Here is a 15,222-nt window from a genome sequence, read left to right on the forward strand (position 1 = left end):
TGAAAAATTTGAATTCTTGACACTATCTGTAGTTTTTATATTTAATAATTGTCCCAGATTTTTTACTTTCAGATAATCCCTTGTTTATATTTTTCAAGAATTCACAATCAATTATAGATAAATAAAAGCTAATTTTCTCCATTAAAAAAAAAAGAAACTGTGGTATATATATACAATGGAATACTACGAAGCCATAAAAAGGAATGCATTAACAGCATTTGCGATGACCTGCATGAGATTGGAGACTATTATTGTAAGTGAAGTAACTCAGGAATGGAAAACCAAACATCATATGTTCTCACTGATATGTGGGAGCTAAGCTACGAGGACTTAAAGGCATAAGAATGATACAGTGGACTTTGGGGACTTGTGGGGAAGAGTAGGAGGGGGGTGAGAAGGATAAAAGACAACAAATATGGTGCAGTGGACACTGCTCGGGTGATGAGTGCTCCAAAATCTCACAAATCACCATTAAAGAACTTACTCATGTAATTAAATACCACCTGTACTCCAGTAATTTATGGAAAAATAAAGAAGTATATAAAGATCATCATTTTAGTGAGGAAATCAATCTTTCAAGCAGACCTTAGAAATATATATAGATGTCATTAATTATTATTTAATGCTGATGAGACTGTGGGAAATCCACAATTCTCACACAATATTGGTAACAGGATAAATTGTTACAACTCTTTAAAAGACATATTTTAAGAGTCATCAGATTTTTCAGAGAATTTATTTGAATATTTCTGACAATTTACAATGAAAACAAAAGGAAAACTGATATGTATAAGAATGTTATTTATCCTTTTTTTATGAGAAAAATAGAAAACAATCTAAATACTGAATTATAGTTTTGAAATTTCAGTCGACTATTTCAGAGCTATTGAAGTTATTATAATGACTATAACAATATGAATAAATGCTTTTGTTATTTTAAAAACTATATGTTGGGATTACAATTATGTTAAAAAGTGTATATTTACATAAAAAGTGTATTTTAAAAATAATAAATACTAAAAATGCAACTGAAGCTTGTACCCTTTAATGATTTCTGATACTGGAAGAAATATTTAGTACAAAGTAGTTTTAATCAGACAAACATTGCACAAGGCATTCAATTTTAAATAAGATTTTAAAACACATATCTCAGAATGTCACATACCTTTGGATATACTTCAAATATGGTGTATAGTCTATTACAGCAGGAAAGCTGCCATCCAGTCCCTCTCCCTTTAGGCAGAAACTAAGACAATAGAAAATAAATATTTCATATTAATATATAAAATTTTAAATCAAACTTAAGTTTTATGAAAAATCTCTTGCCAGAGACGTTTCTCTCACGAAATGGCAAGTGAATTTTTTTTGTTAGCAATTTAATTGTTACTTGTCACAAATAAATACCTGAATAAAATGTTCTACCTTCAATACCAATGAAAAAGCATTGTACAAATTAATACACTGTCAATGGGTTACATTAAACCAACAGTTAACATTCTTAATCTGTTTTTTTGTTTTGTTTTGTTTTGAGACAGAGTCTTGCTCTGTCACCCAGGCTGGAGTGCAGTGGCATGATCTTGGCATACGGAAGCCTCTGCCTCCTGGGTTCCAACAACTCCCCTGCTTCAGCCCCCTGGGTAGCTGGGATTATAGGCGCCCACCACCACGCCCGGGTAATTTTTGTATTTTCAGTAGAGATGAGGTTTTGTCATGTTGGCCAGGCGGTCTTGAACTCCTGACCTCAGGTGATCCGTCCGCCTCGGCCTCCTAAACTGTTGGGACTACAGGCATAAGCTGTCATGCCTGGCCAGTTTTTTAAAACAATAAAACAACAAACAAAACAAGACTGTAAAAAATTTAGAGCTGGTAACATGTGATGTAAGAAGTTAACATCCATAGAGCGATCAAAAAGACAACCTTCATATTCCATCTATCATGTTCATCTTCCACAATTAAGCTAATTAATCTAATACTAGCTTATTAAATCTTAATAAAGTTAGACTTGTAAAATGACAAATATTTAGAAAAGGAAATGCTTTACTAAAAAAGATAACTTCAGTGAAAACGAGCAGCATTATTTTTATCAAGACCCAAAAGTAGAATTTCATTTGTCTTACACTTATTTTAATATTCCTGAATTTCCAAATGTTATATTTCAATAAAAATATAATATTTCTGCCGGGCGCGGTGGCTCAAGCCTGTAATCCCAGCACTTTGGGAGGCTGAGACGGGCGGATCACAAGGTCAGGAGATCGAGACCATCCTGGCTAACACGGTGAAACCCCGTCTCTACTAAAAAATACAAAAAAACTAGCCGGGCGAGGTGGCGGGCGCCTGTGGTCCCAGCTACTCCGGAGGCTGAGGCAGGAGAATGGCGTAAACCCGGGAGGCGGAGCTTGCAGTGAGCTGAGATCCGGCCACTGCACTCCAGCCTGGGCGACAGAGCCAGACTCAGTCTCAAAAAAAAAAAAAAAAAAAATATAATATTTGCTTCATTCCTTGTGTTTGAGTTTTCTTATAGACAAACCTTTTACTTTCAATGTAACGTAAAATCTGGGATCGATTAAAGAAATACAAAAAAAGTGTCTATAAATCTTAAAAGAACTTGTATTGCCCATTTTTAGCACTTGTTACTTTAGTGTGGAACCAGTTCATCTTGTTGATAATAAAAGTAAATTTTAACAATATTTTTTTATATTCTCCATACATAACATAAGAGACATAAGATACCCAAGACAGCCTCTCAGGATCTTCTTTATCTCAACACATGAGATAATGATAATCTTTCTGGCTTTGAAACTACTTTTAGTCTATTTCTTTTTAATTTTAAAGCAGTAGCTGAAAAATACTAAGAGATAAGATTCAAAGCCTTCCTTCACTGGGGAGGGGGTTGTTGGGGAATGGGATATAGTCTAAGTTTTCTTTTTATTCAAGCTACAGAGCAAGCCTATCAATTTGTTAAGTTTCAGGCAGTCTCTTTTCTGAGAGCAAACTCATTTAAAAAAACAAACTGATGTCATTTGAAAGAGAACATGAATCAAATAACGATTTCCAACTGTGTGCTTTACTTAGAAAACCGAAAGAAAAAATCATAAGTAGAAACTATTAAGACACAGAATAATTTATAAACTGAATGCATTTGGTTATATTAAGTACCTGAAATCAATAGCATTGAGTCCTAGCAGCATGCCAGCAAGCATATTTGCTTCTTCACCCAAGACAATTGCTCCATCTTCATAAAATCTCCTAAAAAATGAAATGGGTGAATATATAAAATATTAAAAATAAATAGAAGTTTGATCGAGAGAAAACATTTAGAGTCCGGACTATTGTAGGAAGAGCTAAATTTTCTTTAATTTGTAGTTTAAAAAAAAACATATTTCTATCACTGAAGTTTTGAAGATACCTAGACCAAAATAAAGAGACAGAAAAACAACAACAAGCCCCTGAAGAAACTAAAACTTGCCAATATAACAAAAAGAATTCTGTTTCCACCTCTCCTAAAAAGAATCCCCAAAGTGACTCTTTTGATGGGTCTAGAGTGCCAGCATTTTTCTTTAATAATCAAGCAATATAAATGTAAAGTGAAAGGTGGCAAATTCAGAGTCATTTGTACTGATCTGTTTTCAAAATGAAGTAGACTTGAGTTCTAACAAATAAGAAAAAATAATTTGTTTTTCTATAATTCCAAAGGTTATTGACTAAGTTAAAAATTTGCGAGGCATACTCATTAGTAATTTATGGTAACCTTAATAGTACAATCCTAATAAAGCAGATGGGCTACCAAGGTGGCTGCATATGAAAAAGAAAGTATTCATTATCCCCTTGACAAAAACGGGAATGTGAATGTATCTTTGCTAATTCCTGTAGAGCTTTCTATTTTAGTTATCATTAGTTTTAAAAAAATTTTTGAAAGAAAAATAACAATGTGGCCCTAAGGTATTTTTCCAAAAATGAATGTAAAATCATTAATCTACTTCTTTTAAAACGTAGCACTATGCAAAATCTAGTTTATATCAGTAACCAGGGACGATTACACTGCTGTATCTATTTATATTATATATAAGAGAGTGAACACCACTCTATACCACCCCACTAACTAAAATGAAACATTTTAGTAAACCAAAGGTCTTGCTCTTTTTAGTATTTCTGAGTTTATAAATTCTACAAAAAATTTTAATATGCTTATAATCCTACCATCAATTTTGAATTATTGTTCACAACTTACCAAGTATTTTTACAAACATATTATGTGATAATTGCAAAAAAAAAAAAAAACCATAAATTAAATGCAGAAGGAATCATCATTAGTTTCAAATTTACCATCAGGAAAAGTTTAAAACAATTTGCACAAGCTCATGTTAGACGAATTGCTTAAGAAGGGTACCCAATTCTTCTTTCTTTAAGTCCCATATCTTATATTAAACCCACTTTTTGTAAAACAAAAATATTTTAAAAGAACTTAATTTATGGTATGGTTAATAAGGAATATTAAATGAATAAAAAGTATAAAACGGAAAAAATAGGCAACTATTTACTCTCTGACAGATGAAAGGCTGCAAACAAATACAGTGGGGAGACTAGCTTGGAATAAACGTTTTTTATTTTCTTGGACCTACTGAAATTCCTTTCACTGATTTATATAAAAGGAGAAAAATGAAAACTTCTGGCCTAACAAAAATTAGTAAAATAAATGGAAGGATTTTTTACAGATTCTACTGAGGTGTCCTGCAGAAATGTAAAATACTTAGACAAATACATATGTTTGAGACTTTGTCCCTGGTCCAATAACTAAGTTGGCTATTGGCAGAATATATTATTAACCCTTGGAAGAACTATGCTTCTAACGGTTTCAGACCACTAAATTCTATGAGACATATGAATTTGGAAGATAATCTTGTTTTTTTGATATTGGCAATAACCCATTATTCCTAGTATTTCTTATATAAGACAAGGTCTACTTTTTTTATTCTTCATCTTGAACCTACCATTGTTTAAAAAATACATTCCAAAAATTAGCTCAAAACTATTCTTGCTTGCTTTCTAATGGCAGCTTTGTACTAGGGAGTATTGAAGAACACCACACCAAAAAATTAACTGGTTTGAGAAATTTTTTAAAATCTAAAGGTCTTTTATATGTGTGTGCATATAATAATGTTTTGATGAGTTTTTGGCTTTAGTTTTAATCATCAGTAAATAAGTAAATTTTCTAAGTGAATGATTTAAGCAAAATGGTTGCTATATGTAAAATCAATAATTCCACTGAAAAAAACCATATCTTAAGTATAAGGCTTGATTTAATATAACAGCAAAACAGGAAAGGAAAAATGGAAGAGGAAGGGCTAGTTAAGAGAATTGCCCATTATATGCTGAACTTTTAAATTATTAGTTCTGGTTAAGAAAAAAATTTTTCAGAAGATGTACTTCTGAGCTTGAGATAATATATTTTAAAGTAATTCAGTATTTAGAAAACTGAATTGATCTGAGAAGATATTTTTACCATTTAATCAAAAACTTTATTCACGTGTATGAAAGAGGTAGAAGCTGTCGTGAAAAATTAATTTATTCTCTTATGCAAACTAATATATCAATAATTTGACTAAAAATATGATTCCTGTGGTCAATACTTTCAAAGATTCCAAAAGATTGTAAAATTTCAACCTTTTCATTTTACCTCATTGAAAAATTGGAACATTAAACTTTGCTTATATAACCAAGGTCATACAATAAATGAGCCATGAGTAAAGCCTGAGATGACTAATCCAATAATAGTAAGGTATATACTAAAAATTCCCTTTTTTTAGTTAAAAATATTTTTTGTCCTAAAGAAAATTTTTATGCCAGGCCTGGTGGCTAATGCCTGTAATCCCAGCACTTTTGGAGCCTTAGCAGGCAGATCCTTTGAGCCCAGGAGTTAGAGATCAGCCTGGGCAACATGGTGAAACCCCATCTATACAAAAAATACAAAAAAATTAGCCAGACATGGTGGTACATGCCTGCAGTCCCAGCTACTTGGGAGGTTGAGGTGGGAGGATTGCTTGAGTCAAGAAAGCAGAGGTTGAAGCGAGCTGAGATGGCCCCACAGCACTCCAGCCTGGGTGACAGAGCAAAACCCTTTCTCAAAAAAAAAAAAAAAAATATATATATATATATATAAAATAAATATATATGTATATGTATAAATGAGAAGAATCTAACCAAAACACTGTACTGCTTAATTTCAATATATTATAAATGTTGAAAGTACCAAAGTAAAAAATACATATGAAACTTCCTATTAAAGATTGATATATTAGAGACCATACCTTTAAATATACTTTTATATTTCAGAAGTGAGGAAAAATTACAAGCAACTATTTGATACTACTGTGATCTGGGAAAAAAAATTCCTGATCTTATTAGGTATACCACCCTTTCCAAGTATTTATATGTTGATTAGAAAAACATTAGTGACTAGAAAAGTATTTAAAATAATGCCCTTATAAGAATATATTTTTCTTTTACCATATATAATTTAACTCTAATTGAAATATATTCCTATAATGCCACCTTACTGTCCACTCTGTAAGAATATTTTAAAGAATTGTAAGTAGTTCAATAACAAATATCCTTTGGATGGGATCCAAGGTGAATAATAAATATAAATTATGTTGATACTATCTAATGTTATGCTTCAAATTTTCCTTTTGTGAGAGTCAAAAGTTATTCTACGTATTTGAAAACACAGTATTAAAATATGAGAAAGCTTGTGTTATAAACCAAAGAAAATTCATTATTGGCATGCTTGTTCTCTTCCCCCAATTTAATATAAGAGAATACTAAAAGGGGATATAAGAAAATTCTCCCTCATGACATATAACACAGATCCTTGCATTATAAATAGATGTTATATTCAAAGTCAAATTTAATTAAAATGAAAAACTGATGAAAAAGTCAACCTCCAAAGGTCTTGTCAAAAATGTGAGATTCAGTAATTATTTTAATCAACAAATATATATTATATATTAAGTTCCTTTTATGTGACAAGAACTGTGCTAGGTACTATAGTTACAATGGTAAATAAGTTAGATTTAGATCCTCTCTATGGAGCATATAGTCTAGGGGAATAGAAAAGCAAGAAACAAAAGAAAAAGATAATTACAGATGATGATAAATATAAAGTAAATAAACAGGTTGCTGAGGTAGAGACAAAGGGAAGGAAAGCCCAACTTTGGAAAGAGTCATTAAGTAAGGCATTCTCAAGTGTTTAACCTGATACCTTAGCCCACATAAGTCCGATCACACAAGGATCTGTAGGCCACAGAACATTAATAATAATAATGAACACTTATTGAGTGGCAGGCATAGTAATAACTTTACATGAATCATCTTCTTAACTTTGCCGCTACATATTATTCTCCAGAGAGATTAAGCAACTTGTCCAAGATAGACACAGCTAGAGTAGAGAAACCAGGATCTGACTCCAGGAAACATGACAGCCACAGGGCCTTCTGGCTAATGTAATAAGAAATCATTTCAATGTTTTAAGTGGGAGTTGACATAATCTCTTTTATTTTTAAGATCAGCTGGAAGCTAGATGGCTACTAAATGCGGGCAAACTGGAAGGTCAGGAGGCCAACAGGTGAGCCTTAGACAACAGATAAAAGAGGTCTAGATGAGCATAAGAGCCGTGGAAATAAAGGTAAATAAATAGATTCAAAATAGATTTGGAGGTAGGATCAGTAAGACTTGCTTATGGATTAATTACAGGGAATGAGGGAGAAAGAGGAATCAGGTATGATTTTTAGATTCTCCCTTAATCAATTATGTAGGTAGGCAGTGATACCATTTGCTAAGAAGGGGTGAACAGAGTTACAGGGAAAAAAAAATCAGTATATCTGAACTATCTAGCTAGAGGTTTAAATGTGGTATCATAGTCATATGGATGGTATTTCAAGTCAGGGGAATGGATGAAACTCCAGGAAGAGAGAATAGAGAGAAAAATGAACAGAGAAAAAAAAGCAGAAAATGCAGGACTGAGCCAAGAGAATATGAACCGTCAGATGTTGTTAAGTGGAAAAGATGACAGAAAAAGAGAGCAATTAAGGAAAAGCCATGGAATGTTGTATAATTTAAAGGTGCAGAGATTTTTTTCGAGAATGATGAAGTAGTCAAATTCTACTGGGAGTAGCTGGGAGATGGAGTACAATGTGGACAGAGGAATATCCATTACATTGGGTAGTTTGTAGATTATTAGCAACTGGTATTCTTTTAAAAATTCTTGGTGGAGTGATGAGGGGCAGAAGCCAGAGAAAAGTGGATAAGAGAATGACTCTAAAGTAAGAAAATGATGGCAGTGTGAAGAAGTGATTTGGAGAAGTCTGGTGATGAAGTGGAATCGTGAAATTAGCACTGGCAGAGGGGAATTACAGGTTCAAAGGAGAATCTTTTTCTTTTTAAGGTAGGAGGCACCGGTATATGTTCTATAAGGGTGGGATTGATCCAGCAGTAGTAAAGAGATTGAGGATGCAGAGACAGTTGATAACTAAAGGAAGAGGGGAATCATACACTATCTGGTGTTTTATGACTGGCTTCTTTGCTAAGCTTAGCAGGTTTTCAAGGTACATCCATGTGGCAGCATGGATCAGTACTTAATTTCTTTTTATACCTGAATAATATTCTGCTACATGGATACAGACACACATGCACCTAGGAGTCATGTGCTGGGTCATATGGTAACTCTATGTTTAACCTTTTGAAAAATTGCCAGGCTGCTTTTCAAAGTGAGTGCACAATTTTCTTTTCCCCCCAGCAATGTATGAAAGTTTCAGTTTTTCAAAATCCTCACCAAAACTTGTTATTAAGTGATCTTTTGAACATAACCATCCTAGTTCGTACGCAGTGTTATTTCATTATGGTTTTGCATTTCCCTGATGGCTAATGATGTTGAACAATATTTTAGTGTTTATTAGCCATCTGTATACCCCCCTTGGAGAAGTGTCTATTCAGATTCATTGCCCATTTTTAAATAAGTTGTCTTTTCACTACTGAGTTGTAAAAGTTCTTTATATACATTGTAGATACAAAACCCTTATCACAGGGGTCCCCAACCCCTGGGCTATGAACCAGAACCTGTCCATGGCCTGTTAGGAACTGGAGCTGCAGGGCAGGAGGTAAGTGGTGGGCCAGTGAACATTACCACCTGAGCTCCGGCTCCTTCACTTAGGCATTAGATTCTCACAGGAGTAAGAACCCTACTGTGAACTGCACGTGTGAAGGATCTAGGTTGCATACGCCTTATGATACTCTAAGTAATGCCTGATGATCTGAGGTGGAACAGTTTCATCCTGAAACCATTCCCTGCCACCACGGTCCGTGGAAACACTGTCTTCCACAAAACCAGTCCCTGATGCCAAAAAGGTTAGGGACTTCTGCCTTATCAGATTATGATCTGTAAAAATTGTCTCCTATTCTGTTTGTCATCTTTTCGCCTTCTTCATGGTGTCCTCTGAAACACAAAGTTTTAATTTTTATTATGTTCAATTTATCTTCTATCTTAATAATGTAAAACTTTAATACATACTTAGATTCCAAAATGCAGATTCTTAACTCTTAAAAGATTTTGGTTACTTATCACTATTCTGTTTACTTTTCTGTAATTGAGAAAAGTGTTTGTCATCTCATTTTTTCTCTTTGTGACAGTTCAGTAATTTACAAAGTTTTATTTTATACTTTACTGCTTCCTTCGATTTGTGCTAAAACATTGTGAAAATTAATATTTCTTTTGCAGACAACTTTTTCATTATAAATTAAATACTGTGATATAATCGCAAAGTAAACAAATGAATTTCCATAAAGCTAATTTATCTTTATATTTTCCATATTTATTACTTCAAATTCTTGTTACATTTTCAATTGTGTTTGAAATATCATATGGTATTTTTAATTTAAATTTACTAATTATTTTTTAGTCTGTGGGTAAAGAGAAATTAAAAATTTGAACAAATTCAGTTTTTATGTCAGTTCTCATTTGAAGGTCTTCCCAGTAACCTATCAAAACAAGTCTCTCTCTTTTTTTTTTTTAAGCTTAGATTCTAATCTTCACTCTGTCAACTTCTCAACTCTGGCTATTTTCCAATTATACTCCAACCCCTAAGCCATGTAACTCTTCAAGGTTTTTGTTTATTTTTACAACTGCTCATTAAGACATCCTACACCTTAGCAAAAAGATCACACATATTTCTTCAATGCTTTGGAGACACAGTCATGTACTCTAAATTTATTTTATCTCTACTCCCACCCTTCCTCCACCCAAACTTATCCCTGGGTTTTCACTGATTAGTGCTTTCAAGCCTGCCTGCCTTAGTTCATGAAGCTCCTCCTCTGGTACTGGGATAAACATTTGTATTACTATTTTAAAGGCTATCATTACTCTTTATCTGTGAAGAGTAGAACATGAAGAAATCTACTTTATTCAGATATTCTCTAGATTCCTAAAGATTAGAGATCATTTCTCATTCTTCTAGGAGTACTTACTTCAGGAAGCATCCAGATAAAAGGTAAGGTACAAATACTCTTTCTAATTGTTTGTACTTTACAAATCTAATCTTATGAATATACTTGTCTTGACTAGAAGTTTGCAATCAAATTTAATTAGAATTAAGAAATTTCTTTGGTTTCATTTCAGTAAAAAAAAAGATAGTGTAAATAGAGGGAGAAAAATGAGATTTTTTTCCACATTTTTTAGTTAACTTGTAAGATAAAAATTCTGAAATAACTCCCTACTTACTTCCTTTGAGAGTTACAAAGCCATTATATTCACATTTAAATCCTACTATTCAATAAATGTATATGTGTAAATACTATATGCATGTGTGCATATATCTATGTATTAGACACGTATATATGAACATTGTATGCTAAGCCATGTTTCTGTTTGAAGACTGTATGTTTATGTATTGTTACAGGAATATTTTTACTTCATGTACTTTTTTAGAGCTGAATCATTTCCTTTCTATGAAAAAGCATGGTTAACACGCAAGAACAAGGCAGAAAGCATTTCCTTTAAATATTTAAACTACTTGTTCTAAAAATAATCTATTCAAGAATTATTTCTACCCCACCCAATCATTTAAACTAAGAAAGAAGACTAACAATTTAGAGATTATTAATTATTTAATTTCTATTTGGAAAAGACTATCATAACTTTGATTCAATATTGTAATTGCATAGGAAATGATTACTATGCAAACTAGATTTTGATTTAATTAACACAGGATTTTTAGATTTGAGCTACTAGATTCTGATACTATTCTCTGTTTTCATTTTCAAAGCCTTAGTATCCTCAATGCTTAAGTTTCATAATGAAACTTAGTTATGGTAAACAAATGTTTCATTTTATAAAGTTCATTTCAAATGTCTAAGGGTTTATCATCATCTCACTATTTATCTTTAGAAATATCTCAAGTGTCACGTTGCTTGAAAAGAAGTTAAATAAGTATACATCAGATTTACTTTATGCAAATATTACTTTTAGCTAAAAGTCTTTCTATCCTGGTCAAACTTACAATCATGACAATTATATTTTTTGTATCTCAAAATTAAAAGTTTACTATTATATTACCACAAAAAATAGAGGCAACTAAATAAAGATACTTAATTAGTACCAGGTAGTTAGCTGAAAGAATGTGTCATAATAAATGCCCAGATTTTCTCAAAATCCAGAATGTCAAACCCTGCATTAGGATATGGAATTTAAGATCTCAGAGATATGATTTCTTTGTGCTTATTTTTTTCTATCAAAACTAGTTTATAGTTGTAATTATTTTCTCTTCTTTCAGAAATATGATTAATGAGGTAGAGAAAAGAATGATAATTTAGAAATATCTCAGGCAGCTCCGCTCAACAGAACCTTCTGTGATGAGGAAAACACTCTAAATCTGTCCAATTGGGTAACCATGAGCTACATGTGGCCATGGGACATCTGAAATGTGATACAGCACTTGAGAAAATAAATTCGTAATTTTATGTAATATTAATTAATTTAAATTTATATATGGCATATGTTAGTGGCTACTACATTGAACAGTTTATGTCTAAGTTATTAAAATTATTAAACCTTTTCGTTTACAAATACTTTTGATATGGAGAAAAGTGGTTTCTTCAACAGCAACAAATAAAGATTAGTAGTTGAGTGCTAATTAGGAATGACTGTTGTCCTAATATGTACCTTTTTCTATCATCTTAAAAAATTTAAAAAGTCCTATTTTTCACATGGCACAGGATGTCATCTTTATACAATCCAAGAAAAACAATAATTTAGATTGTCCTAAAAAGATAAGCAAAAATTAATTATACATATATATATATATATATTTTTTGAGAGACAGAGTTTCTCTCTTGTTGCCCAGGCTGGGGTGCAATGGCACAATCTCGGCTCACCACAACCTCTGCCTCCTGGGTTCAAGCTATTCTCCTGCCTCAGCCTCCCAAGTAGCTGGGATTACAGGCATATACCACCATGCCTGGCTAATTTTGCATTTTTAGTAGAGATGGGGTTTCTCCATGTTGGTCAGGCTGGTCTTGAACTCCAGACCTCCGGTGATCTGCCAGCCTCGGCCTCCCAAAGTGCTGGGATTATAGGTGTGAGCCACCGCGCCCAGCCAATTTCTATTCTTTACAAGCAAAAAAATAAGGAAACACTGTGGTGGTGAAAATAAAAAAGATGCTATTGAAATTTCATAGTTAAATCTTCAAATCCATCAGGGAACAGTCTATGGGGAGAATGAAGCTTCAAGAGTTGAAAGAGTATGAATCAGAAATGATTTAGAAAAAGGATATTCCAGGTATAATGTGTATCTTTTTACAGAAAGGTAGATGTATGTTTAGTTGACAAATTACATTTTCCTAAGAAGACAGTGGATTTATCTGAGTAGTAACAAAAGGAGGAAATAAAACGGTTGAAGATTTTAGAAACTGATTCTTCATCCTATTCTGATTTTTAAGTCTTTAGGTGATTCTTTCAAATATATATTAGAAAATTAAAAGGACTTTTAAACCTGGTTGTTTTGAAGTCTCTCAGAGCTGTAGAGATGTATTCAGATAAATGTTTTTCCATGAGTGCTACTCTGATCCAGGCTCTACCCTAAAAGGAAGAAAAAAGAATCAAATATAAAAAAAATTAAAAAAATATTTTGTCACGGTGCCATCAAAAATGTAAGTATTTTAATATATAAAAACAGCCATTCAAAATATACATTTGATAACGACTAAGAAAAATATTTAAGTAGATAAAAATAGATAAATTTTGATTATCTAGAGTACATACTTTGTTTTTCTGAATAGGTAGGGTACAGCATGTCAAACTAACTTTCTATCCTCTGAAGGGACAGAACATTAATGCTGAGCTACTTGGGTTAGAGACTTCTTTTGAATTACATAATGTAATTATATAGCTCTCTACTTCAATACCCCAAATCAACAAACTAATTAAAATGAGCCCTCTCATAAATCATGAAAAACAGAGTTTTCTCTCATTAATAAAGACAATCAGTCTTAACATCACTTATTTAAGAAAATTTTCAATCCTGTCCTTCCAGTGGGAAGTTTTATACAACTAGTAATAAAATCCAAATTTCATGATTTATCATGAATCCAAATCGTGAGTTATTGAATTTGGTGTCCCCAGAGAATTCTAAAAGCTATTACCAAATATTTAAACTAGAAAAACAAACAACAAAAAACAGAAGCCAGCATATTCTAGCACAGAATCACAGAAACAGACAATCCTTATTAAATGTAATTAATTTTCTTATGGACTTTCTATTTAGAACTAAAGAATATAAGAGATCATGTTTGTAGTAAGAATTTTATAATTCAATTATTTTCATTTTCACTCAACTCATACAAATCTCTTAAAAACTTCATGAAGACTGAATATATAGAAAATCAAAACACTGCAATGGCAGTATAAAGGTGACACTAATCAATATACATGATTGTCAACTGCCAGAAAGGGAAAAAAAAAACATACTCTAGAAACGTCTACAAGTGTAGTGAATTCAGCAAACTCTGGGATAGGAAAAGTCACAAAGGAGTCAATCTAGGCAGTGGTAGAATGCAGGCCAGAAGCAGCAGTACTACTACTGGGAAGAAAATGAATGATATGGGTGTGGTTAACATGCAAGTCAATTTACCTATCAAGCTCAACATCCCTTTTAGCTTAGCTGTGGTTGACTGGAACAGAGGAAGGAAGAGGCAAGCTACCGGCTGGCCAGTAGTCTCAAAATTCTCTCTTGAAATTTCATCTAAAAGACACAGAAACTAATAGTGGTGTCTTGAATCAAAAGGTTACAATTTCACCAATGAAGTCAAGAAAATTGCTCTCCAGAGAAAATTCAGCACAGGAGTCTATGCTGTTACTAGATAAGAAATATAGGGAAAATCTTCCTTCCTGATTTATTAATTTCAACCCACACAAAACTGGGCTGCATTTAGTTTCCTGCATTTGAATGTGTATGGAATTCTGTTATATTGTAAGGATAAGTTGCGCTAATTTTAATGGTTTCTTTTCTTTAACAAAGGAACTTTCACTAGCACAGAAGATAAGCAGACTTATAAAGATTGTTTGGGCCAAGAAGTAGAACAACTTAAAAACTAGATTAAGGAATTTAGACCTTTTCAGTTGATAATAGTGATCCATAAAATGAAGGTTTATGAAAAAATAAATAAGTAAAAGTAGTCAGCACTTAAAAATGTAATATGTGCTAAGCCCGTTTTAAGAGCTTTATATACATTAAGAAGATAAGTAATTCTCCCAATAATTGTGTGAGTTAGGTTACAACACTACCCCTACTTTATGCACAAATGAAAAACAGACACAATTGGAAGAGAAGAAATTCATTTTACTACCACCAAACTGACCAGCCTAATTATGTTAATACCTATACACTCCACCTTCTTTCCTGTTTCAGGGAATGAGCTGTTAGCATTTAAGAGAGTTAAAAAAAAAAAAAAAAGAAAAAAAAAGCACAGAGTAGGAAAATTAAAATTAAATTATAAATATCTGACAGACAACTCTTATCCATAAAATACAATGGATTTTTAAAAACCGTAAGAAGAAAACAATTTAAAAATGGGTTTGCAATGGGATGATTTTTAACTATAGATTACATTGCTTTAGCAAATATTAGATATTCAGATATTTCCATGTTTTTTGTGTTAGTTTTGGTGAGTAATTTTTTA

General features: G+C 32.4%; 2 protein-coding genes across 5 annotated transcripts in view; one reads left to right on the forward strand and one right to left on the reverse strand.

Moving 5' to 3' along the window:
- RUNDC3B (RUN domain containing 3B) overlaps positions 1-15,222 on the reverse strand; it is a 180,110-nt gene that overhangs the window by 85,465 nt on the left and 79,423 nt on the right. For all 3 annotated transcript variants that reach the window (XM_025379385.1, XM_025379383.1, XM_025379382.1), the window contains 3 exons: positions 13,038-13,123; positions 3,157-3,246; positions 1,166-1,246 (listed from right to left, as the gene is read on the reverse strand). In XM_025379385.1, the coding sequence (XP_025235170.1) occupies positions 1,166-1,246; positions 3,157-3,246; positions 13,038-13,123 (257 nt within the window). The remainder of the gene's footprint in view (positions 1-1,165; positions 1,247-3,156; positions 3,247-13,037; positions 13,124-15,222) is intronic.
- The window catches only part of ABCB1 (ATP binding cassette subfamily B member 1), a 218,533-nt gene continuing 213,604 nt past the window's right edge, over positions 10,294-15,222 (forward strand). For both annotated transcript variants that reach the window (XM_025379380.1, XM_025379381.1), the window contains exon 1: positions 10,294-10,538. The gene's annotated coding sequence lies outside the window, so the exon portion shown is untranslated. The remainder of the gene's footprint in view (positions 10,539-15,222) is intronic.

This window comes from Theropithecus gelada, chromosome 3, assembly GCF_003255815.1.
Source record: "Theropithecus gelada isolate Dixy chromosome 3, Tgel_1.0, whole genome shotgun sequence".
NCBI lineage: Eukaryota > Metazoa > Chordata > Mammalia > Primates > Cercopithecidae > Theropithecus > Theropithecus gelada.